The 27,021-nt window shown below is 37.2% G+C and overlaps 1 protein-coding gene and 1 long non-coding RNA gene across 7 annotated transcripts in view; one reads left to right on the top strand and one right to left on the bottom strand.

Annotated features, from left to right (window-relative positions):
- The window catches only part of LOC127445076 (protein FAM13A-like), a 60,355-nt gene that overhangs the window by 13,735 nt on the left and 19,599 nt on the right, over positions 1–27,021 (top strand). For 5 of the 6 annotated variants that reach the window (XM_051704834.1, XM_051704837.1, XM_051704833.1 and 2 more), the window contains 7 exons: positions 1,400–1,547; positions 2,852–2,938; positions 6,873–6,965; positions 13,597–13,689; positions 14,668–14,891; positions 22,576–22,749; positions 24,422–24,575. In XM_051704834.1, the coding sequence (XP_051560794.1) occupies positions 1,400–1,547; positions 2,852–2,938; positions 6,873–6,965; positions 13,597–13,689; positions 14,668–14,891; positions 22,576–22,749; positions 24,422–24,575 (973 nt within the window). The remainder of the gene's footprint in view (positions 1–1,399; positions 1,548–2,851; positions 2,939–6,872; positions 6,966–13,596; positions 13,690–14,667; positions 14,892–22,575; positions 22,750–24,421; positions 24,576–27,021) is intronic. The other variant, XM_051704838.1, reaches the window with a different exon arrangement.
- On the bottom strand, positions 7,122–9,824 carry LOC127445077 (uncharacterized). The gene is made up of 4 exons (XR_007897927.1): positions 9,780–9,824; positions 9,403–9,518; positions 8,567–8,804; positions 7,122–8,372 (listed from the first exon to the last, which is right to left on the bottom strand). It is a non-coding gene; the product is annotated as an uncharacterized LOC127445077 (long non-coding RNA).

Below are 27,021 nucleotides of genomic sequence, written 5' to 3'. Positions count from 1 at the left end.
AAGTGAATAGCTCGGAGGAATACCAGCCCCAGATGACTCGAGATATCTGCCCCTAAATCACTAAACATACAGATGTGAAAGATTGATTTTCCCCCTATAGGAGAAAGTGCTGTACACTATCACTTAAAAGTCTGGACTCACATGACTGGCTGTATGTTTCTCATGAATAAGTGTTTTAATCAACTGATCTACTGTTTTTACAGATTGTGCCTGCATATGAATTTCTTTACAAAACAAAAGCTTTCTTTCTTTATTTTTAGTCATAGATAGTTTTTATCCTTTTTCCGGGAAGAGATACACTGCAGTTTTAGAAGTATTGTACATTAAAATACATCCCTTCGTGCTATTTCATAGTTTTTTTTTTGTTGTTTTTTTTTCATTTTATAGTAACCACTGTTATTCAAAAATGTGGAAAGTATTAAAGTAAATGTGTCCAAACTTTTGACTGGTAGTGTTTATGTGCATTTTAAGGCTAGCATTCTTCAAGCCTTTATTTTAATGGAAAGAGCAACATAAACATCTTTCAAATCCTTAACATGTGTTCAAGAAAGAAAGTCATATCACTTTAGATAACAGAACATTAAGTTTAGAGGAAACGAGGACAATTTCCAATGAATCCTTTAAAGGTTTTTGAAGTTGGTGTTGTATGTGTCCTGTTATAGTGACTTGTATATGGGTTTCCATCTGTCCAGCTGACGGCCGCAGAATGCAGCCCCTAATTATATTTCAGCCACTCAGTTCAAGGGAATCCCTGACACCTCAGCATGTGTGTTTGTCACCTCAGCGTGTGTGAATATGTGATGTGTGTAACCTCAGCTCAGTAAGGTGGAAGTGACAAAACTGTTGCCTGTTTTAGACACATACCTCTCCTGTACAAAATGTTCCCTTTGTCAGAAATAATTAAACCACAAATTCAGCTGTCTGACCAGCACTATGTGACCCCTGACAGTAGCAGCATTTACTGTAAGCTTTATGACTTTCTTTATCATGGGACAGTATCTCTCTCTGTAGCCCCACACACTGAGAGAATGGTTTATTTTATTTTTTAAGAAAACTCTTTATTGTTTGTAGTTTCCCAGGAAGAATGCATTTAGTTTTTTCCTCTTTGAACTATAATGAGAAAAATGACAATAAACCTGAATATGACTTTGAAATGTGGCCTACATCCATGAAGTCATTGAAGTCATTGATGTTTATTCACTGTCAAGACTATTTAATTGTATGTAATTAAATATTTTAATTAATTTTTAATTGTAATGTATTTTTTTCTACTTTATTACTACTTTTTCTGCTTAATTTAATTCAGTATAATTTAACGTAATTTAATATAGTAGCACAATTTTTGCAGCATGTCCTCACACATGCACTGTGTCTCAAAGTTGTTTGTTTTCCTCCACAGTGTGTCATCTGGTTTTGACAGTATATGGGAGCAGAATATCTGTAATAACATTATGGCCAAGCTGCTCCAGAACTACAGCACCATCTTTGAGTCTATGGCTGAGAGAAGACAGACTGAAGAGGAACCTTCAAACATCATCATGGTCAAAGTTAGTGTTGACATAGCACATTAGTGCAATTATTGTGAGTAACCCCCAGTGAACTACTATTCAGTTATGTCAGTTATCAGCTGACAGTGGTATAATATGCCACATATAGTAAATATTTAAAAAATAATAATTATACTGTTGTAATGTAAGGTATCCTCAATACCTTATGAACCAGAAAATGGAGACATGTAATATAAATCTATACAAGCAAACCTATAATTGGTCCAAGCCATTTAAAAAACTTTTTAACCCTGATGAAGGCATGTGTGCCAAAATACGTTGGCAATAAAGTTATATTTCTTACATTTCTCCATTCCACGCACCTTGTTGGTTTTGTTACACCAGAACAACTTTATAATTTTTTTTAACCATGTTAGGCCTAATTTATACAAAGGAAGAAGTCAAAAGTTTTTTATCCTGAATGAACTAAAGTACCCTGGGAGAACGACAATTTCTTTACTTCTTTGCCATATTGTACTCGCAACGAAGCCCTTTCCACTTTCGTTGGCAAGTAACCTGGTCTGATTCCATAAACACATAAGTATCTCTTCACGTTTTTGTCATGGCCACATTGCTTTTTGTGAAGTTAGTGTTAAGCATCATGAAGAGAATTTTTGAACAATCTCGTAGAGACGGGCTTCATAGTTATCCATTTTTAAAATTAAGATAGTAACCTAGTTAGCTACAGTCTTTTCAGCTGGCAGGCACAATTGTAAACAAAGTAAACAATTGTAATATCACAACAAGAACACAACCACGATTAGTTTTAACCAATCATCAACACACTTAGACTAGCCAAGTTCCCATCTGTCAAGAATTTCAGGGATGTGCGCAAACAGGAGAAATATCACCAAACTAACACCTTAGCAGAATAAAAATTTCAATGCATTTCAGCATTATTTGGGGGCAAACTTAAAGAAGCCTGTTCACCCAATAATTACAAATTAGCATTTAGTGTACACATGGCCTAGGAATAAACTCAAATACCTACTAAGTAATCACACCAATGTATGGAAAGACATGCTTCACTGTCCAAAACATGCCACTGCTTCAGCCTTGTGGTCACATGTGGAGCCAACGTGCCTCCCTGACCTTGTCATGTTGCTGTTTGTACCAACTCGCCAAAACCTCAAGACGTCATGGTGTTATCTCTCATATGCCTCCATCAACAAGGGTTGCTATACTTTGTTTTCACTTGAGTTTCAATAGTCACATGAGTGCATTCACGTGCGACAAGCTTTGTTGTGGTCAGTGAGGACAGGTGATCTCATATGAAATACCTGAGCTTATTGTTCTGTTCCCAGGAGGCCAACACAAACACAGAAAGCACAGAGATGTCACCTTACTCCCCTGTTCCAAATGCACACACTGCCGATCTCAAGAAGATGAAGGTAGGGGTGAGAGTGTGTGTAATCTTAGGTGTGTGACTTTCTCTATAGGCAACCTACTACTGTACACAGAGGTGGTGTGGGCATGTTTCCACAGTCATATACACTCTTAAGTTCACGCAGTGAACTGTGGCTGATTCCGATGACATAGCACTTCAGAAACACCAACAATCCAACAACACTTTTAGATATTAGGTACAGGTCACAAGAGTCGGTTTTCAGTATAAACCAAATGATGCAGGTATTAAGTCAATCAAAGCCTGTTTTTTTATATGCAGTAATTACAGCAAGGCTACAGTCACACAGCAGCAGAAAACAGTTGTCAGTCATGTTTTAAGACAGCGTCACAGTAGCAGACTCCAAACAACTTTATTTGGCCGAGGGTTTCACACTTGCCGACATTTTTTCTGAGATCTCGCACTCTTCAGCTGGAGGAACGTCACTGTTGCTGATACAAAATGGTGTAGGGGTGACAAACATACCAATTCTCCACAACTGATTCCATGTCACATGGAGCTCGCCGAAATAACAACAGGAGTACCACGTGTACATAAACAATTGTAAAAGAGTGATTTAAAATGTAGTTCATAGAGTAACTTTACCTTGTGAAAGTGTGTGATTGTGTATTTATTCCCTTGATGCTTGCCGTAGAATGTGTATGTCTATATGCAGCTTTCAGTGAATAAAGAAATTACTCTCAGTAAAAACATACTGTAGTGCTTCCGCTTTCTGATTTCATTAGTCATTTGAGTGTAGAAGAATCCCATGAAAAAACGCTTGGTGACAGAATCACTTTGGATTACAATCAACGTTTGTGATGATATGCAGCTGAGTGCGATAAAAACGTTCAGACCAGCATGACGTCTTGTCAGTTCTTCAGTAAAAGAAGAAGCTCATTGATCACTTGACGAGAACACAAGAACCTGCCCTAGATGACGAAACGATATTTTCTAACAATTTTGATGTGCTTTTCCATGTGCTGGAATCAGGGAGTCCTGACGGTCAAGGGATTAACGACCTCCAGCTGGTAGACGCTAATGCGTGCTCCGTCTCTCACCTACTGGTTGGCAATTATGTATATCAGTGTTTCCCAAACTGGGGTACGCATAATAACGTGTCACGTGAGGTGACAATGGGGGTACGCAAATAAAATTCTGAGATTTACCATTCTTTTGATTTCATCACTGTCTATAATATTCAAACCCAGTTCATGTATTTCTCACTGGCAAAAATAATTTTGTGTGCCCTATAGTGTAGAAACACCAAAACAGTTGTGTCATAAAGGTAAGATAAATATGCAATGAAATAACCCTATCTTTTGCTACAAAAAAAAAAAAAAATGCATCCACTCATGCATCGTGCGTCACACAAGTATCTTTTTTCGCCAGCCCAGTACACTGCAAGGTGATGCAGCTTAGTGATCGCAAGTAAAATTGATATGCGTATAAAATTGATACACACATGTCAGTTGTCCATGATTTTAGTTTGTCTGTTTTTTTCGCAGTTTAAAACGTAATTTGTATTTATGGTTAGATGCATAGGGAGTTTTGATTCTGATGGTATAAGTTCATAAGCTTTGATGAGAGGTGTCAGACATCCGGTGCTGCCAAATAATTTTCCACATTCACACGCAGTATTTTTCACTCACATTTGCTTGCACGCTAGAGACCTGTTTTTACATTGTTGCATGATGTTTTTTCAGCAAATGAGCTCAACCTTGCTAACAGTGTCAAATGTGACATAAAAAAGCATCTTGAGCTGACCAGGCAATTGCACAGATACTTAACCGCAATGCTCGAAGTCGGCCAGCAATGCCGTACCTGCAATGAAGCGCAATTCCAGACACAGAACCGAACGCTATTCTTGCATACCACAACGCGATGAGCGGGGAGTTTTCAGGTTACACAGTTATATCATATCTAGCATCCACATCTCAATCGGTAAGCCATTTATTCAATATGTATGACAAATATAACATGTTTAATTTGAGAGATGTTTTACAAAGATAATTGTGTTAAATATACATATTTTCAAAATATCTTTTGTGAATGTTATCTATGCATAAGAGAGGGGGTACTCGAATGGATGTTGTATGTTTGGAGGGGTACACCACAGTAAAAATTTGGAAACCACTGATGTATATGAAGCTTACACCTGAAAATCGCTGGAAAAATCAGCTAGTGTGACGCCAGCTTTAGCGGCAGTGTCTAGAAGGGAATCCTTGGGCTGGGAATGTCTTGTGAGAGTCGCATTTGCTGTTCCCAAGTTAGTGTTAGGGTTAGGTTTAAAGGTAGGGTAAAAGGTAGGTTTAGGAGTAGAGCTAGGCTTAGGGGCAGGTGTAGGGTTTCTATGGGACTCAAAAAAACACACACAAAAGAAAAACACAATAAACACAGTGTATGAATGTCGCATGTGACAATTGCAAGACTTCCTACAGCCCCAGGGATCCTTTCTCAACGCATCCTGTTTTAGAATGTTAAATACGGTAACGTTCACGCACAGTTTTGTTATAAATGAGAGTGACAACCACATTTTAATACCAAAGTGACTCAACCTCATTTTGAGGACGAGTTTGGTAAACCTGAGTTTGGTTCATGTGGGATTGCAGTATCTCACAGAGATGGAGATACAGCTTTGTCATCCAAAGGTTTTAGATCCAGTTTTCCATGGGAATGCTGTGCTCTACACTTGGTTGGTTAATTCAGATTTGATGGATGGAATTGTAACTTGATTGGACTCTATATTTGGTAAAATCAGGTCAATTGTGATGAGGCTTTCTGGTGTAATGGAATTCTCTATCTTTGGTATTTACTTTAGTCACTGTCACTATTGCAACAGGCATTATTCATTGCTATCACGAGAACTGAAAAAGGGATAGACTTTGTTTATTCATTCAGACAGACAGTATTTGAGTCACACTGTAAGATGTTGTATGAACAGGACAATTCAGGAGTCACTTCTGTTTGTAAATAAGGTTGTTAATCCCAAATACTGACTGTGTGAACATATCCTAATTTGGATTATTTAATATGTTTTATAGCACATCATTAGAATCACTGTAAATTGGGGGCTCATCCGGGATCTGAACATGTCGATATATGCTTCATGCTGAACCTGGATCAGATTCTTGTGACCTAAATTCCAGTTAAAGGCCCCAGTTTGTGATGTATTTGTCTTTCCAATGGGTATTAAAGTTACACCCCTGGAAAACACAAAAGTTATTATTGTGGACTACAGGATGTGTTTGCTTATGCACTTAGGAAATCATTGCATGAAAGATGATGAATAGATCTACAAGAGCTTTTGCCAGCTGCAGATTTTAATGAATGCTCAATCAACAGACATTCAAATTAGTTTAATCATATTTATTTAGAAAATTTTGCTTGCAAATCTTATTTTATGTTCCCTCATTGAATTGGGCAAATAGGCAACTTGAAACATTGGTCAGTTCAAGTCAATTCTGAAGTTTTTTCAGAATTGTCAAAGAATGGACACACAATGAGTTAAGTTTTTTTAGTTTAATTTATTAATGAAACAATGCCATTGTGTTTTCTGTGATGGCGACCACACGAACGTGCTCAGTCAGAACCGTACATCCCAGTGTTTAGATTTCTGTGGGAGATGGGCTTGGTCTCATGTTTGTGTATGTTCTCTCTATGAATCAACGTGACCTGTTACCCTATTAAATGACTGGCATGATGTTTTGAAATTAAAAAAACAATATTGTTTCTGTAGATTAAAAAAAACTTGTATGGAGGTGCTTGTTTTTAACTGCAACCCTAAGCACACAAATGCAAATTTTTTCAAAATGTTTCTGCTTCTATGTCTAGTTTTACTCTTTTTTATGGCTAGAATGGCTACATTCTATTTAAACTTGAAATGTAATGGATTGTCTACAATGAGAAGATCATTAACTCATCACTCACTGTTTTGTCAGGTCGCTCAATGCACTCCAGTTGAAAATACAGACTCTCCAAGAGAAAGAGAATCAAGTCGAGATAAACCTAAAACCACAGCAAGAAAAAAAAAGGTAAGTATCATCAACATTAGCTACACAGTTTCTTTATGTACAGATCTGTGCAAAAGTTTTAGGCTGTTGTGAAGAATTTTTAATAGTTATGATGATTTCCATGAATAGTTTTCATTTATCAGTTAACTTTATACATAGTGCAGTAAACATAAAAAACAGAATTAATATTTGGAATGACCAACCTTTGCATATAAAACTAGCACCTGGACACAATTTTTCTTGGTTGTTGGCAGATAGGATGTGCCAAGCTTCTTGGAGAACTTGCCACGATTCTTCTATGTCTTTACTCTGTCTCAACTGCTTCTATCTTTTTATGTAATCCAATACTGACTCTGATTGATTTTGAGGTCCAGGCTTTGTGGGGGCCATACCATCTGCTGCAGGACTGCTTGTTCTACTTCTGTTTTGTTTGCTAAAGGAATGCTTGTAAATCTATAATTTACTAAAAATTAATACACTAAAGCAGAAGATATTTACATTTATTCATTTGGCAGACGCTTTAATCCAAAGCGATTTACAAAAGAGGAAAAACATAAGCGAATCATCTTAAGGAGACAGTGGTACGAAAAAGTGCCATATTACAAAGTTTCACTAGCATCAGAATAGCATTCAAAACAGATTAAAGTGCAACAAGGATTTTAAGTGGCTGGTTAAGTGCTCATGGAAAAGATGTGTTTTTAGCCGTTTTTTTGAAGACAGAAAGTGAGTCAGCTTCACAGATGGAGTTGGGAAAGTCATTCCACCAACATGGTATGATGAAGCCGAAAGTCCGGGAAAATGTTTTGGTGCCTCTTTGTGTTGGTACAACAAGGCGACATTCCTTAGCTGACCGCAGGCTTCTAGTGGGCACGTAGCTCTGCAGAAATTATTTTAGGTATGCTGGAGCAGACCCAGTGACTGTTTTGTATGCCAGCATCAGAGCCTTGAACTTGATACGTGCATCAACTGGCAGCCAGTGAAGAGAGACATGGAGTGGTGTAACATGCGCTCTCTTTGGTTGATTAAAGACCAGACGTGCTGCTGCATTCTGGATCATTTGCAGTGGTATAATTGCACATGCAGGGAGGCCTGACAAGTGACTGAACAAGAAGTTGTGTGGCATGTTCAGAGAGGAAGGGTCTTCCTGATATTTTAGAGTGTAAATCTACATGATCTTGAGGTCTTTGAGATGTGGTCTGTGAAATGTAGTTTGTTATCGATGGTTACCCCTAGATTTCTGACCGTTTTGGGAGGCGTTACTGTAGTTGCACCCAGCTGCACAGTGATGATGTGTTCAACAGCAGGGTTGGCTGGAAAGACAAGGAGTTCGGTCTTGGCTGGATTAAGTTGCAGGTGGTGTTCCTTCATCCAGGCCAAGATGTCTGCCAGGCAAGCAGAGATTTGAGCAGTCACTGTGGTGTCGTTGGGCTGGAAAGACAAGTAGAGTTGCATGTCATCAGCATAGCAATGGTAAGAGAAACCATGTGCCTGAATGATGGGTCCCAGTGATGTTTTGTATATAGAGAAGAGAAGTGGCCCAAGTACTGAACCCTGAGGTACCCCAGTCAGTAGCTGATGTGGCTTGGACACCTCATCTCTCCAGGCTACCTTGAAGGACCTACCTGAGAGATAGGAATTAAACCAGTCAAGCACAGTTCCTGTGATGCCCAGTGAAGAGAGGGTGGAGAGTAAGATCTGATGGTTGACTGTGTTGAAGGCTGCAGAAAGGTCCAGTAGAATCAGGACGGATGATCTGGATTCAGCTTTCGCCTGTCTCAGCGACTCGGTGACAGACAGCAGGGCAGTCTCGGTGGAGTGCCCACTTTTGAAGCCTGACTGATTGTCATCCAGCAGCTTGTTCTGTGAGAGATAGGCAGAGATTTGATTGAAAACTGCCCTTTCAAGTGTTTTTGCCATGAATGGGATGAGAGAGACTGGTCTGTAGTGTTCTATTTGTGTGGGGTTAAGTGCGGGTTTCTTCAGCAGGGGGGTTACTCGAGCCTGCTTATATGTAGTGGGAAAAGTGCATGTAAGTAGAGATGTGTTAATTATGTGAGTGAGTGCAGGTAAGATGGACGGAGAGATGGCCTGGAGAAAGTGAGAAGGAATGGGGTCAAGGGAACAGGTGGTGGGGTGGTTGGAGAGGAGTTGTTTAGAGACCTCAGTGTCAGTCAGAGGAGAAAACATAGTGACAGAGGAGTTGCATACAGGAGACGGGTGTTTGACAGGGTGAGGTGCTGAGAATGTATTGCTGATGGTTGTAACCTTATTAGTAAAAAATGTGGTGAAGACATCTGCTGTCAGTGATGTGTCAGGTGGTGGAGGGCAGAGAAGTGTGTTGAATGTTCTGAACAAGCTGCGAGTGTCTGTGGTGCTGTTGATCTTGTTCAACATCTTTTTCTAGTTTTTGCAGATTTAACGTTATCTGAAAAAGTTGCAAGCAGAGACTGATACTTACCTAGATCTGCTGGATCTTTAGATTTCCGCCATCTCCTCTCAGCTGCCCTGAGGTCAGTACGATGTTCACGAAGGACGTCAGAGAGCCATGGGCTGGGTGGTGTAGTATGTGCTGGCCTTGAGGAGAGAGGACAGATGTTGTCTAGACAGGTTGTTAAAGTAGAGCTTAGTGTGTCTATGGCAGTGTTTACATCAAGGGTGGAAAATACATTTTGTGTGGGAAGAGAGGTAGAGACAGCAGTGGAAAGGTGAGAGGGTGAAAGGAAACCAAAGGTGGAGTCTGTTTTAATGTAGATGGAAGAGTCATCTTGAATTGAACAAAGTAGTGATCAGAGACATGTAAAGGAGTAACAAGAATATTTGAGTTGGTACAGTTACGTGTAAAAATGAGGTCCAGCTGGTTGCCTGATCTGTGAGTTGCTGTGGTGCTTAGTCTTTCCAAGTCAAATGAGGCCAAAAGAGCATGAATTTCAGTGGCCTAGGGCTTGTCTTGGTGTATGTTGAAATCTCCAAGAACCACAAGTGGCTTACCATCCTCCAGGAAAGAGGACAGCAGGACATGAAAGTACAAGACATAAAATAACGTTTTAAGATATGTTTTTGTGAATCTAATAATGTACCAAAGAACTGTGCACAGTGTTGTACTGTAAGTATTAATTTCTTTTAAGAGACAAATTGGCAAATATTGAGAAATATTTTGATTATTTTGATTTGGCTGGTCATTAATGTTCCTCAACACATGACAGCAGAAGTAAATCAGCTGCTTCGTATGATACTTAAAAGTCCTTTCTGGAAATACTGTGAATTACAGATCCCGTTCATAAGTTACACATCAGTCAAATCAAACACAGCCTCAATAAAAATAACAACATGTATGTAATTACAACCTTTTCCTGGACAGAATTAAGTACATGTTGTTGTTCAAGAGTAGAACTCAGTATTTATGTACAGTAATTACACTGTAAAATAAGCACAGTCAATTAAATTGTGATTTCTCTAAAGACCTGATCTTTATCTATCAAACTCATTCCCTTAACCAGAAGCAAGTTGAGATTAGATTCTTATTGGGGCTGCCAGAATCAACTCATTTGTAAATCATAAACATTTCCCCATCTTTCAAGTTCCTGAAATACTTCAGCCAAGGAGGATCTTAATACATACCAGCTTATATAGAGTTTTCATGTGAGCTTTGAAATCCAAAACTATTGGAAGTCCTCTGTTTACATAGACATGTGGTGCTGATCAAACCGAGTTTGGCCAGATAAGGTCTAATCGGCAAACTAATGTCGTAAACAGGCTGAGAACTGCTGATGGAAAAAATACTTTTGTGAAAAATAAGACCATTTCCTACGGGGGAGACGTGTCCAGTTTCATAAGGGGTCAGTGAAATCATTCAGCCCAACACGTAGCGCAGGCCGAAATGGGTGACTCGGTTTACCACACTTCATTTTGGAAAAGCTACATAAACAGACAGAACTTTAAACACGGGACATCTGTTGACATCTGATTATGTTTGAGCGATAATTTGAGAGTTTCTTCTTGACAGGAGAAAAGACGAGTTACCTCAAATATTTTGCAAGTACTTAGTGGATTGAGAGGATTTTATTTTTGGGTTTGTTTTATAGCTTGATAGCTTTCAAGTGGAAAATTTCCTTGTTTGGGAGAATTTCCTTGTACTTTATATACCGTAAATTTTTATGATTTAATTTTTGTATTATTGTTATGATCAGTATCTGACACACAGTCATCAAAACATGTTTGCTCATCATTAATCTCTGCTAAATAAGCGGCCAAGGTTCAAACTAATTTAGAGCTACTGAAACCTCATTTGTCCTTGCTTTGACTGAACTTTGCATTGGGTTGGTCTTGGGAGCCTAGAAAGTTCAAAGAGTTTACAAATGTTTACAGATTCTTTGAGTGTATACTCTAACACTTTCCTGCATGGAGATTAAGCTTGAAGATAAGACTCCACCATGGAACTGTGGAGTTTAGGAACCACTACAATACACCTTAATATTCTGAGGGTTTGCAATCATCACTTTTACATCATCTACATCATCTATATTTTTACTGACATCATTTGTTTTGTTTACAGTTCAGTCAAGGTGATTGATTATCCAAGACACGTAATGGGAATCTTGTAAAGATGTGCTTTAATGCTCTGTTGCAATGTAACTAATGAGTGTGCAGTTCTGATAGTGAAAGACTTTTCTTCAGTTAGAAGTGAGTGAGGATAGAGAAATTTCTAGACCTGTACAGTGATATCTCAGTATTTTGTTGGCTTTTTGCAACACAATTATCTTGATATCGGTATCTGTAATTGGAAAACCCATATTGGTAAAATAAGTTGATTTCTCATCTTGGTTATAACACACGTCTCGGAGATTCTGCACTGCAAAAAACCTATTAGTTATAAGTAAATTTGTCTTGTTTTGGGGCCGTTTCAAGGGGCCATTCAGATCGAACGTGTTTTCATGTCAGTCTGCACTGTATTTCAATTGATTTGTATGTACACATGTGCTTTACAGACATCTTTGACTGTTGCGCAGGATCTGACTGTTTTTCTGTCTCCTGCAGAGCATTGTGATTTTTAGATGCCGCATCAAGTTAAAAGTTATTTAACTTTTCTTGTTACATTCCCAAAAATATTTTTGCCCATTTTTAAGATTTACACATTGTAATTTCATTAAAAAATTCATCAAATTGCATTGTTATTTTGTAATCTTTTGTGAGTAAAATGTATATTTTTTTAAATTGTATTATGTTAAAGATTACTCAATTCAATTTGATGAACATTTGTTGTGAAATTGAAATGAGTAAATCTTAAATAAATATATTTGAGTGTACACCTGCATTGTGTTCCATTCGTTGCGCTGCATCTTTGTTTTTAGCACAAGAATGCGTTCGGCCTAAACGGCCCCTAAGAATCCTGAAAATAAGATAAATTCAGTGCAAATTATACAAGCTTAATGGGATTGTTCACCCAAACACAAACAAAAATTTTTTAAAGAAAATCTCAGTTGGTGAATTGTGGCCAGAACTCTGCAGGTCCAAAAAGCACATAAAGGCATCATAAAAGTAATCCACACAACTCCAGTGTTTTAATCCATATTTTCAGAAGTGATATGATAGGTGTGGGGGTCAAACAGATCAATATTTAACTACTTTTTTTAGTATAAATTCACCTCCCTGCTTAGAAGATGGCGATATGCACGAAGAATGTGAATCACCAAAAACAAAAGAAGAAGAATGTGGAAGTGAAAGCGGAGATTTATTGTAAAAATCTTAAAACTTAAATATTGATCTGTTTCTTGCCCACACCTATGATATCGCTTCTAAAGACATAGATTTAAATGGATAGTTCACCCAAAAAGGAAAATTCTCTAATCATTTACTCATCCTCATCCCATCCCAGATATATATGACTTTCTTTCTTCAGCAGAACAAAAACAATTTTTTTTTAAGAATATCTCAGCTCTGTAGGTGCATACAATGCAAGTGAACATTTGTAGCACCAAATATCACATAAAGGAAACATAAAAGTAATCCATAAGATTCCAGTGGTTAAGTCCATGTCTTCAGAAGCAATATAATAGGTGTGGGTGAGAAACAGATCAAAATTTAAGTCCTTTTTTTATTCTAAATCTCCACTTTATCTTTCACTTTCAGATGTGAAAGTGAAACTAAACAGGCACCACATGTGACTTTCAGATGTGAAAGTGAACGTGGAGTAAAAAGGACTTAAATTTTGATCTGTTTCTCACTCACACCTATTATATTGCTTCTGAAGATATAGATTTAACTACTGGAGTCTTACAGATTACTTTTATGTTTCCGTTATGTGATATTTGGAGCTACAATGGTCTGATCACCATTCACTTGCATTGTATGGCCCTACAGAGCTGAGATATTCTTCTGAAAATCTTTGTTTCTTTTCTACTGAAGAAAGAAAGTCATACACATCTGGAATGGCATGAGGGTGAGTAAATGATGAGAGAGTTTTCATTTTTGGGTGAACTATCCCTTTAAATAGAGATGATAAGGAGGACAGGGCCATTTAGGTCCAACATCATCCAAAACAAAAGTACAGTGAAGTTTATCAATGTCAGTTTTCCAGTTTACTGTTTAAAAGAATGTATGGCTTATTTCCACTGTAAAGATCCTTGAATGATCACCAGATTTTTTTTTTCATCAGGTCACTCATTGTACTCCAGTTGAAGATCCAGACCCTGCAAGGGGAAGCGAGTCAAGTCCAGATAACCCTACAACCACACCAAGAAAAAAGAAGGTACAATTTTTCCAGTTCCTTTTGGTTAAAATTTGTCATACTATTGGTTTTATGTCTGTTTATGTCTAAAATCCACAAAAAAACCCAAGACATCATCATTTCCGGTGCCTTTGCGTGATCTTAGCACTCAGATCTCACTTTAAACAATCACTCTAAAGCGTTTAATGCATTAAACTCGAAGAAGCAATGATTTTCTAGTGGTGTTTGCATCATTAACACATTAACACATCGATTTCCAGATCCCATTGAGCTGCAGAACATTAATTGGGTCCCACAGCAGCTGTTATCAATAGTGTCCTCTTCAGCATTCGCATTCACATGTAGTCAAAGCCATTAGCTATAGACATCTGTGTCTTCAGGACTGAGTGGGTGTTGTTTTGTGACGTCATTTTCGTAAATTAACAGCTCATTTTGCATTAAATTTAGTTGCCTCTTCCTATTTACTGTGCGGTGTTGGCCTGTGCTTAGATCTAGATCACAAATCAATGGGCAACATTTGGACTCTGGTTACATTTTAGTTTCACAGTCCGTGGATGATGGTGCCATTGTTTCCTTATTTTGCAATGGATGTGATTTAGTTGAGTGTATATTCTAGTTCAGTATTGTTTGGTTTGGTATAGTTAAAGTTGGATTTACCTGTTATAAATTTGAAGCTCAGTTTGTAGATTTGTGTAATGTTTTTGCATTCAAGCTGAATTTGATCCAGCTCTTGTGCACGTGAGATTTTATACCTATTCCACTAATTCGACTGGTTTTCGGCATGTACTGCCTTTATCAGTTAGCGAGGTAAGACAAATGTGAAATAAGCTATATAATTAACATTTGCTCGTTATTGTGCTTTATGTCAGACTGGAGTTCTTTAGGGTGTTACCTTTAGTAACCAAACAAAGCTTCCACCTGGCATTAATTTTACATTTGAATCTCTATCTTTGTTTCTCGGTTTCTTCCTCTCTTATGTTTTGTTCTTGTATGTTTCAGGTGAAGAAGGTAAGGACGGAGGTGGTGTCAAAATCTGTTTTTCAACCAACTCCATCTGGGGTTCCTCAATCCAGGCCGTTGCCCAATCTTCCAGACAGAAGCTCGGGTTCCAGACCCCAATTTTCTCTATATCCTCCAGACAGAAGCACCAGCCCCAGTTCTGACAGCATGAACCTGACCTCTCACACCTTAAGCCCAGCCATGTCCATTGACACCTTCAACAGGTCAGTGTGGATTGCTTGTATATTTAGTGCATTTGAAACATACACATTTTCACATTTGTCTTGATATGAGGGATGCACACTTTTCGCATATGCATCTGATTGATATTTTTTGCCGTTGTATTTCGTCTCACTGTTTTTACAGCATCTAACAGAGGAAGAGGAAGCCTCCCAAAATAACGAGTAACAAAACTTTACAGTTTAAAAATACAACTACTTAAATTGCCCTTTTATCAGTGTGTTAAATTATATCCGTGTTTGCAGATTCATTTAGGATTTTACGACCTCTTTTTTTGCTTTTGAAGACTTCCTTCAGGGTTCTTTAAATATGTGTTGTAAACTAATAGAAAATGGGAAGCTAATTGCTCATGCACTCTTATCACATAAAACTAGATGGCTCCTGTGAGAGGGGGGAAGTTAGTTCAGGACTACTTTAGCAAAGTCAACATCAGAGTCTTAAGTCAGATCTCTTCTTTTACATTTCAGTGCAGGATTATCAGTCGCCTACAGTCTCCCTGAAATTAGGTGTCCCTCAGGGATCGATTCTTGGACCTCTACTATTCAATATATATATACTGCCTTTTGGTCAACTCATTCACCGCCACAGTTTCAGTTACCACTGTTATGCCGATGACATTCAAAAATGTACAGTTTGTAGATCTGCTCCCACTCTCCAGACCGGTCCACTATTAACATGTGGAAATGAAATAAAAAAAATGGCTTAACTCCAACTTCCTAAAATTGAAAATGGATAAAACTGAGATCATTATTATTACTTACGAAAAAAATTCTTTATGACTGTAGTTAGTTGATATTGATGGCACTTTCATTAAACCATCCAGTACTGTAAAAAATGTAGGTATCATGTTTGATCTCTCCCTCACTTTTGAAGCTCATATTAACTCTGTCTCTAAAATTGCCTTCTTTCACCTTCGCCGCATTGCTCACCTTCATCCCTTTATCGGTCTCAAAAATGCCAAAACACTTTTCATGCATTTATATCCTCACGTCTTGACTATTGCAAAGCCGTCTTCATTGGTTTACCTGCTAACTCTATTGCTAGGTTGCAATATATAAAAAATTCTGCTGCTAGACTTCTAACACATATCAAGCGCTCAACTCATATTACTCCATTCCTGTTTGAACTTCACTGGTTACCAGTTTTGTTTCGCATCAAATATAAAATAATCCTGCTTACATTTAAATCACTTCATGGTCTGGCACCTCGCCATCTTAGTGAATTTCTTCTCCCCTACAACCCGATCCGCTCACTCGGGTCTTCTGGGTCCATACTCCTTTCTGTCCCTTGATCTCGCCTCTCTACTATGGGTGGCAGGTCATTCAGCGTAGTATTATTATTTTTTTTCTCCCCTTTTCTCCCCAATTTGGAATGCCCAGTTCCCACTGCTTATTAGGTCCTCGTGGTGGCGAGGTTACTCACCTCAATCCGCGTGGTGGAGGACAAGTCTCAGTTGCCTCCGCTTCTGAGATCGTCAATCCGCGCATCTTATCACGCGTGTGAAGGCTTCACGCTATTCTACGTGGCATCCACGCACAACTCGCCACGCGCCCCACCGTGAGTGAGAACAACATTATGGCGACCACTTTTTATTTTTTTTGCATATTTTTAGATTTATTTTTAGCACATTTGGTACTGCAATTAAATTTTATCCCAAAAGTAGCTATACAGACTTTCTGTACATATGTGTGGACCTTGCATCTTCCCGTGGACCAGTTTATGCTCTTGAAAAGGATAGCAATCTAGCTTTTTGATGACCAGCAAGCCCACCTTTACACATTTAGGAATAAGGTCGGAATTTCTATGGCTGCCTCTCACCTTTGTGCTGAATATTAGATAGATTACAACACACTTTTGTGACTACTGTAGAATTATTAGCACAGAGCCAAGTACACATGGGCATCCACTCCAAGAATGTATTTAGTGTAATCTACTGGGATGGGGGCAGTGGTCTGAAATTATATGACGTTTCCAGGAAGGAAACTGTATATTCATGTAATGGTTTATTCATAGATTGAAGCATCCTTTTAACAGTAATAACATGAACAACAATGACAATAATTGACTATATATTGTAATTAATTAGAATTCTCCATGTAGTCATATCTCAATGCACAAAAGCTCTGTTAAAAGCTCTGCTCAGAGAGGTGGTGGCTAAGCAGGATTTCCGTTTTATAATTCATGATGGCAGTTATTATTTTAATACCCTTTTCAGACTGTGCCAAACAAACTTTGTTCATTTTTGTGGATTCCTGTATGAACAGGACCTAAATCCTCTGTATCAGACTTTTGTGATTCAGTAGAACTAGAACCTTTCTGACACAGACACACACACACACACACACACACACACACAGTGTTCATGGTGATGTTGCACGTACGTCTGAACAGTGCATGCCAACTGAACTCCATGAATGAAGTTTACGGTGATCTCCACACTTTTTTTTAACCCAAGCCTGAATAAATGAATCAAGTAACACAATTCAGCATCAGCATTGACATCACAATTCAATACATTTTTAAGGAAAGGGTTAGGGTAAGGTAAATTATTTTGTCATAATCAAATAGTTTTTGATTGATTTTCAAATTTTTTCCCGTAAAAGCAAATGCCAGGAAAAATTAAGTGAGTTATTCACTAGCGATTCATTATAGGTGAATTGACTAGATTAACAATATTTCTATGAAATATGAGAAATTCTATGAATTTTGTTTATATGTTACATTTATATTATTATTGGGGTAACACTATACTATAAGGTTCTATTCTTTAACATTAGTAAATGCATTAAGTATCAAGAACTAATGATGAACAGTGATCTTTGACAGCATTTATTAATCTTGATTAACAGTAATTTATCAAAATACAAAAGAAAATGTACTAGTATAGAAATTAACATTAACCAACATTAATAAATGCTGCAAAAGTAATGTTCATGGTTAGTTCATGTTAACTGTTGTGTTAATGTTAACAAATACAACCGTATCATGAAGTGTTACCATTATTTGTATAAGCAAATAATTATGTAATAGTTATGGAGGGCCAAATTACTCAAAATTAAATAATTAAATAATTATTTAAATATTTAAATCATTTGAATACATAGTGAAGTAATTAAATGTATCATTATATAAATATTTAAATAAATCATTAAATACGTAGTGAATGAATGAAATGCATCATTAAATCTGTACATAAAATCTCCCATACATTTCATTTCAGCACTAGCTTTGACTCTTTGACAGTTTCATTTAAACATTATCTCTCTGCCTCCATTTTCATTTAAGAGCTTGCTTTGGGATCTTTATCATTTAAGCAAGAGAATTACCGACACGCCAATCAAAGCAGGTGGGTGTAATCAGCACTCCTTTGAGATTGTCTCATGGGCTCAGAATGTCAACTGTCCAAAGTCGAGAGTGCGAAACGTGCAAAGTCTGACTGTACCAAGCCCAGCCATAGTTTCATTGTGAGAAAAGTGCACCTAAACTAACCAGAATGTCCAAAGAAATCGATTTTAAAGATGACGCCTACTGTCGTTGAGTGATGTGCCAATAACCATAACCCTGAAAACGAAAAGACAGGAAGCTCATGCGTAAATGTAAAATAAAATGATGTATTAATTAATGTAATATTTTCATAGTTTTTTTTATTATGTATTTAATGATGTATTTAAATACTGAATGATTTAATTTCACATGTAATTAATTCACTATATGTATTTAATTATTTATTTAATTATTTAAATATTTAATGATTTATTTAATGATGAATTTAATTAATTCACTATGTGTTTAGTGATTTATTTAAATATTAAATTATTTATTTAATGATTTAATTTTGAGTAATTTGACCCTCCATAAATAGTCTTCGTAGCATAGTTGGTTAATTATATGCAAAGTTTGGGTCATGTACTGTACGTTAAGTGAAAGTTTATATGAAAAGTACTAAAAACTGCAAATTTTGATTACATTTGGACAAAGAAGAAAAGTAGCCAAAGGTCTATAAATTGATACATTTTGTAGCCCAAGGCCTACATTTACAATAACTCAATATAAATATACTGTATGTATACAATTTCATTTATATATATATATATATATATATATATATATATATATATATATATATATATATATATATATGTGTGTGTGTGTTTGTGTGTGTGTATAGGCCTACATTTTTAATAACTCCTGATGTCCTCTATAGAAGACATACATTATATATATTTGTATATTTACTTTTATTTTATTTTATTGTGTGTATATATATTTACATAACAATTCAGAAATTCAAACAATTGGAATCCACTTTGCGTCAGAATAGAGGCTTTGATTCCTGGTTAGATTCAGTCTGAGCATGACAGATCTGGTTATGAATGGCTCAAAACCGCTCTTGTGGGTGTGTTCTCGCTTCCTTTGTGTTGACTCATTGCATCAGCTCATGTCCCTTCGCGCACCATAGCAACTGACCCTTCACACATTTCCCATGTTTACACCATTACAGAGTTTACCCAACCCAGCCCTCGCTCAGTGGATGCTCACACTCCCTTTGGCACAAGCACTGAGAATGCAGTTATTGGTAGAAAATTACCAGAGAGCCTTAAAAGAACAGTTCTCCCAAAAATGAGAACTCTGTCATCATTTACTCGCCCTCATGTTGTTCCAAACCTGTATGACAAAATAAATTCTGATAAATATACTTTTTTTCCATTACAAAGAAAGCATACAGTTACTAGCATCAGTCAAGCTCTTAAAATAGCAAAAAGGCACCATAAATGTATCATAAAAGTAGCCTATATGACTCATGCTCTGTATTCCAAGTCTTCTGAAGCCATATGATAGCTTTGTGTGAGATACAGACTGAAATTTAAGATGTTGTTCACTGAAAATCTTTTCCACTGTAGCTCTCAAATCTTATTCACTCTTCAGCATATTTTATGTATCAAATTAATATCAAATTAATGGGGGGGGGGATTAGATTAGATTAGAATTAGATTAGATTCCATTTAATGTAGCAAAAATGGCACAATTTGATTTGATGACATTCGCAGTTTAAAATGTTTGAAATGTACTGTATTTTATAAATACAATTTATATTAATAGGTACAAATTAGAAGTTTATATGGTCTAGCTTTCTATTAGCCAGCCTCCCCTCTGCCCAGTCTTGTAGTGTGCTCTGCAGCCGCCAAGTTACGTAAGACTGACAGACCTCATCAAATAATTTCTAGTCCTCTGTCTCAACGCACAACTGTTCTATGGCCTATTCTTGGTAGCCTTTCATGCCATCTTGACATGTTTACATCAAATGGTCATTCCTTTTGATACAACTGGATACCAAGAAAATGGTTTGCTTTAGTGGTCTCCTTTATGGTGTTTAAATAGAGAGTTGTTAGTCAGCTGTGAGTGTTTAACTTTCTGTGACCCTGAGAGCTCTGCTGGTAAGGACATAACTGTTGTGTCTGGAATCATAGCCTATTTCCGGATCCACAAGATAATGCTGCTATTTATGCCACTGGAGTCACTTTCTGGCAGTTTCTTACCAAATCCAGAAGTATTTAGATTTTAGATTTAGGTTCTTTTGAATCCACTGCACAAAACACAACGTAACCAGTGTTGCCTGATTCTCGAACGATTGAGTCTTAGGACATAGTATAACATAGTATAACGTGACCAGTGTTCTCCCGATTTCCCAAATGAATGACTGTTATAAGCCTGTTCTTTTAAATCTACTGCACAAAAAAAAAAAGAAAAAATACATCGCAACCGGTGTAACGTGATTCCCGAACAAATTACTCTTATGAGTCGGTTCTTTTGAGCAAAACACACAGCATGACCAGTGTAACCAGATTCTCAAACAAATAACTATTATAAGATGGTTCTTTTGAATCTACAGCGTGACCAGTGTAGCTTGATTCCCAAACAAATTACTCTTACAAGCCGGTTCTCTTGAATCTACAGTGTGAAACAAATAGCGCAACCAGTGTAACCCGGTTCACGAACAACTGATTCTTATGAGTCGGTTCTTTTGAATCTACAGCACAAAACATACATTGTGACCAGTGTAACTCGATTCCCAAACAAATGACTCTTATGAGTCGGTTCCTTTGAATCTACAGCGCAAAACATACAGCACGACCGGTGTAGCTTGATTCCAAAACAAATGACTCTTATGAGTCGGTTCTTTTGAATCTAAAGCGCAAAACATACAGCGTGACCAGTGTAGTCTGATTCCCAAACAAATGATTCTTATAGGCAAATAAAAAGACATTAAAATAGTCACGTAAACTGACTCTGGTTGCACAATAACAGCTCCCGAGAGTCCCAAATTTAAAGACAGTACTCATTTTAGGGGTTCACAATGCTTTCCAAGCAAGAAAAAGTTTGAGAGATTTTCCTTTCAATAATATCTTTGTGTATTTGGAGTCAGGAGATCATTTCAAGACAAATTTGTTTGCTTAATGCTCACTAGTAGGACATCAGTGCTTCCTGCTTAGCAGGGTTGGGGAGTAACGGAATACATGTAATGGGATTACGTATTTAAAATACAAAATATAAGTAACTGTATTCCACTACAGTTACAGTGTTAATCATTGGTAATTAGAATACAGTTACATTCAAAAAGTATTTTGATTACTGAAGAGATTACTTTGCATTTTATTGTCATTTGTATCATTTAATATTTAGTCCTTTCAGATGGAAAACATTTATACATATAAATGATGTGATCCAAAGTGCATTTGAACAGCGGTGAAACACTTTCTTATGATTTGTTACATTCATACGAGCAGACAGAGAAGTAAGTTTGAAGTAAGTTTGGAGCACAAGAAATAGAAATAAACCTCGTGTAAATGGTCAGCTTTACGCTATTTCTAGCCATTTTACATGCACATGTTACCAGGCATGATCATATTTTATTATGAAGAAAATTCACGTTGGATCATAATTTCTTTTTTTCTAGTAAGACCTTTGATATTAGGGCAAAAATCGTATTCTTGATGATAATTTTTGTATTGTTTTCCTGTAAAAATATCTGCAAATCCTTAAAACAAGATCAATTTGATTGATCTTGTTTTAGAAACAACACTGCATAAGATATTTAGGTTTTTCAGAGAATGTATTTTTAACATGTGTATTTAGTCTTACTGTACTGGCAGAGTTTTTATAGTCAAAACAAGTGAAAAAATCTACCAGTGCTGAAGAAGTAATCCAAAGTATTTAGAATACATTACTGACCTTGAGTAATCTAACGAAATACATAAAAAAATTATCTGTAGTGGAATACATTTCAAAAGTAACCCTCCCAACTCTGCTGCTAAGGCAAGCATTGAATATTAGGTGTGGGCATTAGCTCTTTAGATAAAGATCCATTGCATAAAACGTATGCTGAATCATTTTTAAAACTTCATAATTAAGTATTTAATCTTTAAAATATTATTTCTCTTCAGTTCACAAATATCTCCTCGACACTGCAGACCTGACTTAACACAATAAGTGATTGCGCAATTCCTTAATATGACATTAACTTACTTATCTTAACTAAATCATTATCATAAATTATTAGTCCTATTCATCTGAATAGACAGAAGAGTTCCATTGTTCATGTAATTATAGCAATCATCGTTTTGCTATCGATACAGAAGAACATGTGTTTCTCTCTCTCACTGTGTCCAGTATTCTGGAGAAGACTATCCGCTCAGCAGTCGAACAGCACCTCTTCAATGGGCACATGCACACAGGTCAGAGCTCAGAGGGACTGGAGTCGACTGCCCACACTTCATCTCCTGTGACAACGGCACGAGAGAGGAGGAGACATCAGCGAGACCAGGAGGAGAAAGAAAACATCAGGTAAGAGCAGGTTACTCCAGAAATACAGCATTAGTATCTATACTGTATCTAGATATCATCAAGCTATCAAGATGATGCAGAAACAGTAAAACTAAATAGCATGGTAGGTGGTTTTCGAAGGTTCTCTGGCATTCAGCTCATCGTAGAAAGTCGTACAGATGTGTTCTGGTCAACTGGATGTGTTTCTTTGTTGCTCAAGATATTTTGGCACTTACAGTATCTAAGTGGCTCCATCGACTTACCCTGGCAGTTTTGCCCCAATTCACACCTGTGATCTTATTTGTGCAGCAACCCCCACAGCAGTTCATGAATCTTGTCATGTCATTGTGTGTGATTGAGGTTAAATGCAGGAAAATTTCCACCCTCAATTCACTGATGAAGCCACATGGATGAGTGCCGATACTTACTGAGCAACAGAGAAACCCATCGAGTTGAAGATGTCATGGTAGCTCGCGCAAAAAAAACATTTCACTTTCACCTCATTAAGTATGTGACAAAAAATGTAACATGTTATTTATATAAAATTATATAAAATAAGATTCATGTCTCAGACCGTAATAAAGAATATTCCTTCTATCAGAGCAATTCAAGCTTGAAGTACCACCTGTTTTCAGCAGGGGGCAGTAAGCAAAACTCCAGCTGTATAGGCAACACGCAGCTGTACAGAGAACAAACCAAACTCAGGCTTGCTTGACACCAACGACAGTACAATATGAGGATGGACGCTTTCTTAAATGCAGGGATCTCGAGATGTGTTTTTCTAAGTTTCCAACTATGTTTAACTTGACACAGCGACCTAAAAATGCATTTTTTAGACGCATATGGACAATGACACGTCCTTAGAAAAGCCCTTATAATAAATCTATCTCGGAAAGACTGACGAATTCAGTTGCAAAACTGATTGCTGTGTGGACTGTTGGCCAATGATAGGCTTATGTTCAATAATATGGAAATAAACAATATATTGCCTTCTAAAGCCGCTTTTTGTGGTGCCTAATCAATGCTTTATTCATCTGCTGCAATAGTGTAATGCATTTAAATTTTCTGAATTATTATATTTATAATATATATTATATTTTGAATTATTTAAATATATTTATTTATAATAATTTAATCCTTATATATTATTGTTATTTGAGGGCCTTTCTCAGCAAATTTTTATATGTGATTATTTGTGATTAATTCAATTAATTAATCACTATATCATGTAATTAACTCGATTAAAAAATCTTATCGATTGACAGCCCTAATAAATAATCTTGAACCTATCATGCACTACTAACGTTAAATGTTATTACTGACCACAAATACTTGTCATATAACTTTTTTATGGATTTGTTTAAAAATTTGGTACAATTTTACAATAAGGTCTATTTGTTAACATTAGTTAACAACATTACTTAACATGAACTAACAATAAACAATACTTTTACAGCATTTATTAATCTTAATTAATGTTAATTAAAACATACTAAAACATTTTAAAAATCAGAAGTTGTATTTGTTAACATTAGTTAACGCACTATGACATATGGCTTTAAGCAGATGCTACATCGTGCTGGCTTGTTCATTTCTGCTGTGAGCTTATAGTTTGATCTCTTGAGTAAAGGACAAGCACAGAAAGTCCTTGTCAAATCTGTAGTGTCTGTAAGTGAAACTGTGTCACTCTCAGGGTCGAGGGTGATAAAGAGAACATCCCGTCTCCGGGTGTGAGGGTCACAGAGGAGGATGAGAGGCATCTGCTGCTGGCACTAGAGGGTCAGAGGAACAGGAAGCCCAAACACAACCCCACACTGACTGAGCTCTCTGACAACCAGGACGCCCCCGTATGTGCATCTCTCTTGTTTTCCATCAGTTTTACCTCCATGTCCTTTTCTCTGTTTTTCTGCAAGCAAGGCAAGCATCACTATTACTATGGCTCATAGTAATAGTAGGGATTGAACAAACCACAAACCCTATGTATTTAATGTCAGCACATAACCAATCCTACAGTGATTGTGCTACAGATATAATAATGATACCTCAAATCATGTGGATTGTTGAGGAGAGGAGTGCTGTTACTCTCCTGAGCGATTAGACTTACATTTTCATCTGGCAGATGATAAAACAGGTCAAAATCCCATAGACTTACATTGAAGGAGGGACCCGAGTCATATTTAGGCACCAGAATATCATAGAGACATCCAAAACACCCTAGCAGTGCCCTACCAACCACCCACAACACCCTAGCAACTACATTGCAGAACAGTTTGAATCTGTCGAAGGCTATCAAAAACATGTCCTAGTAATTTGTGACCAAAAATTTGAATAAAAAAATAAGAAAATATGTTTTGCATAAAGAAAATAAAGCCTGTTTTTAGGACCATTTCATGACATTTAAGCACATTTAACCCACATTTACTCTCTTCACTGTAAAGTGAAAACATCTCATTTTCATTCCTGTAATGCAAATAACAACGGCACGAGAGAGGAGGAGACATCAGCGAGACCAGGAGGTGAAAGAAAACTTCAGGTAAGAGCAGGTTACTCCAGAAAAACCGCATTAGGTCTTGCTGACACTATCTAGATGTCATCAAGCTATCAAGATGATGCAGAAACAGTAAAACTAAATAGCATGGTAGGTGGTTTACGAAGATTCTCTGGCATTCAGCTCATTGTAGAAAGTCGTACAGATGTGTTCTGGTCAACTGGATGTGTTACTTTGTTGCTCAAGATGTTTTGGCACTTACAGTATCTAAGTGGCTCCGTCAACTTACATTTACTCTCTTCACTGTAAAGTGAAAACATCTCATTTTCATTCCTGTAATGCAAAAAAAAAAAAAAAAAATGGTTAATTATTTATGCATCATCATAGTATTTGTTGTACTGAATTTATTTTATGCTGATTTTAATAGGAAAAAAAAACCATGTCTGGGCAGAATGATGAAAATCACCATTGAGAGCTATGGGAATAAAAAAATAAAAAAAACATCCAGATGCCAGGTAAATGTGCTTAATTGTTATGAATATAATGTCCCAAAGCAAAGAATGGTCCTTAAATAGGCTTAATTCTCTTTAGACAGTTTTTTTTCACTTGGATTTTGTGATGAAACATGACCTGGACATTTCTTTGTGAGATTAATAACACCCTATTAATTGTGACAATTCAACATCATCAGAAACCGCAATCAGTGCAAAACACTGTTTCTTCAGGGCTGTTCTTAATACACAATGACTCAGAATTTCCAGCATTATAGAATATCAGAAAAAAAAACATGGGAATAGCCAATTATCTTGGAATCCTCCATGTCCAGGGGGCCTGGGTAGCTCAGCGAGTATTGATGCTGACTACCACGCCTGGAGTCGCGAGTTCGAATCCAGGGTGTGCTGAGTGACTCCAGTCAGGTCTTCAAAGCAACCAAATTGGCCCGGTTGCTAGGGAGGGTAGAGTCACACGGGGTAACCTCCTCGTGGTCGCGATTAGTGGTTCTCGCTCTCAATGGGGCGTGTGGTAAGTTGTGCGTGGATCGTGGAGAGTAGCATGAGCCTCCACATGTTGTGAGTCTCCGCGGTGTCATGCACAACGAGCCACGTGATAAGATGCGTGGATTGATGGTCTCAGAACCGGAGGCAACTGAGGCTTGTCCTCCACCACCCGTATTGAGGTGAATAACCGCGCCACCACGAGGACCTACTAAGTAGTGGGAATTGGGCATTCCAAATTGGGAGAAAAGGGGATTAAAAAAAAAAAGAATCCTCCATGTCCTTGTTTATGAGAGAGGGCACATGGTGCTTCTCTTTTGGAACATTTGAGGTAAATTGTAGGGCATGCTTTTATCGAAATGGAGTTAGTATTTTGACAAGGACTTCTAAATTGTGTTTATGCAAAGTGCGTGTGTGTGCGTGCACCTCAGCAGATGAGACCGCAGTGTTCAGAGCCTTGTGCTGGCACACCGCACTGACGTGCATTAGACACCATTACTGATGTTTTAGTAGTGTCTCAGTTTACCAAAACATCTATTCTTTGCTTTATCACTGATGTTAAACATCTGATCTTAACCCTCAATTTTATGACTGCAAAGTTTGTTTTTGTTGTTTATGGATTTAAGAAGATGCATGTGTGGTTTCCTTTTCACTATATCTAGCCAATGGATTACCAAGGGCCATCTGAGGAATATGGTAGAAGTTCAAGAAAAAACGCAGTGTTTATTGATAACAGGTATTTAAACAACACAATATTTAAACATCACCAATATTTTATGCAGTTCTGTCTCTGTGTTTGGCAGCAGAAAT

The sequence above is a fragment of the Myxocyprinus asiaticus genome, chromosome 8, assembly GCF_019703515.2.
Source record: "Myxocyprinus asiaticus isolate MX2 ecotype Aquarium Trade chromosome 8, UBuf_Myxa_2, whole genome shotgun sequence".
In the NCBI taxonomy this organism is placed as follows: domain Eukaryota; kingdom Metazoa; phylum Chordata; class Actinopteri; order Cypriniformes; family Catostomidae; genus Myxocyprinus; species Myxocyprinus asiaticus.
Note: the sequence above shows the minus strand (reverse complement) of the source record. Positions and strands in the feature narration are given on the sequence as shown.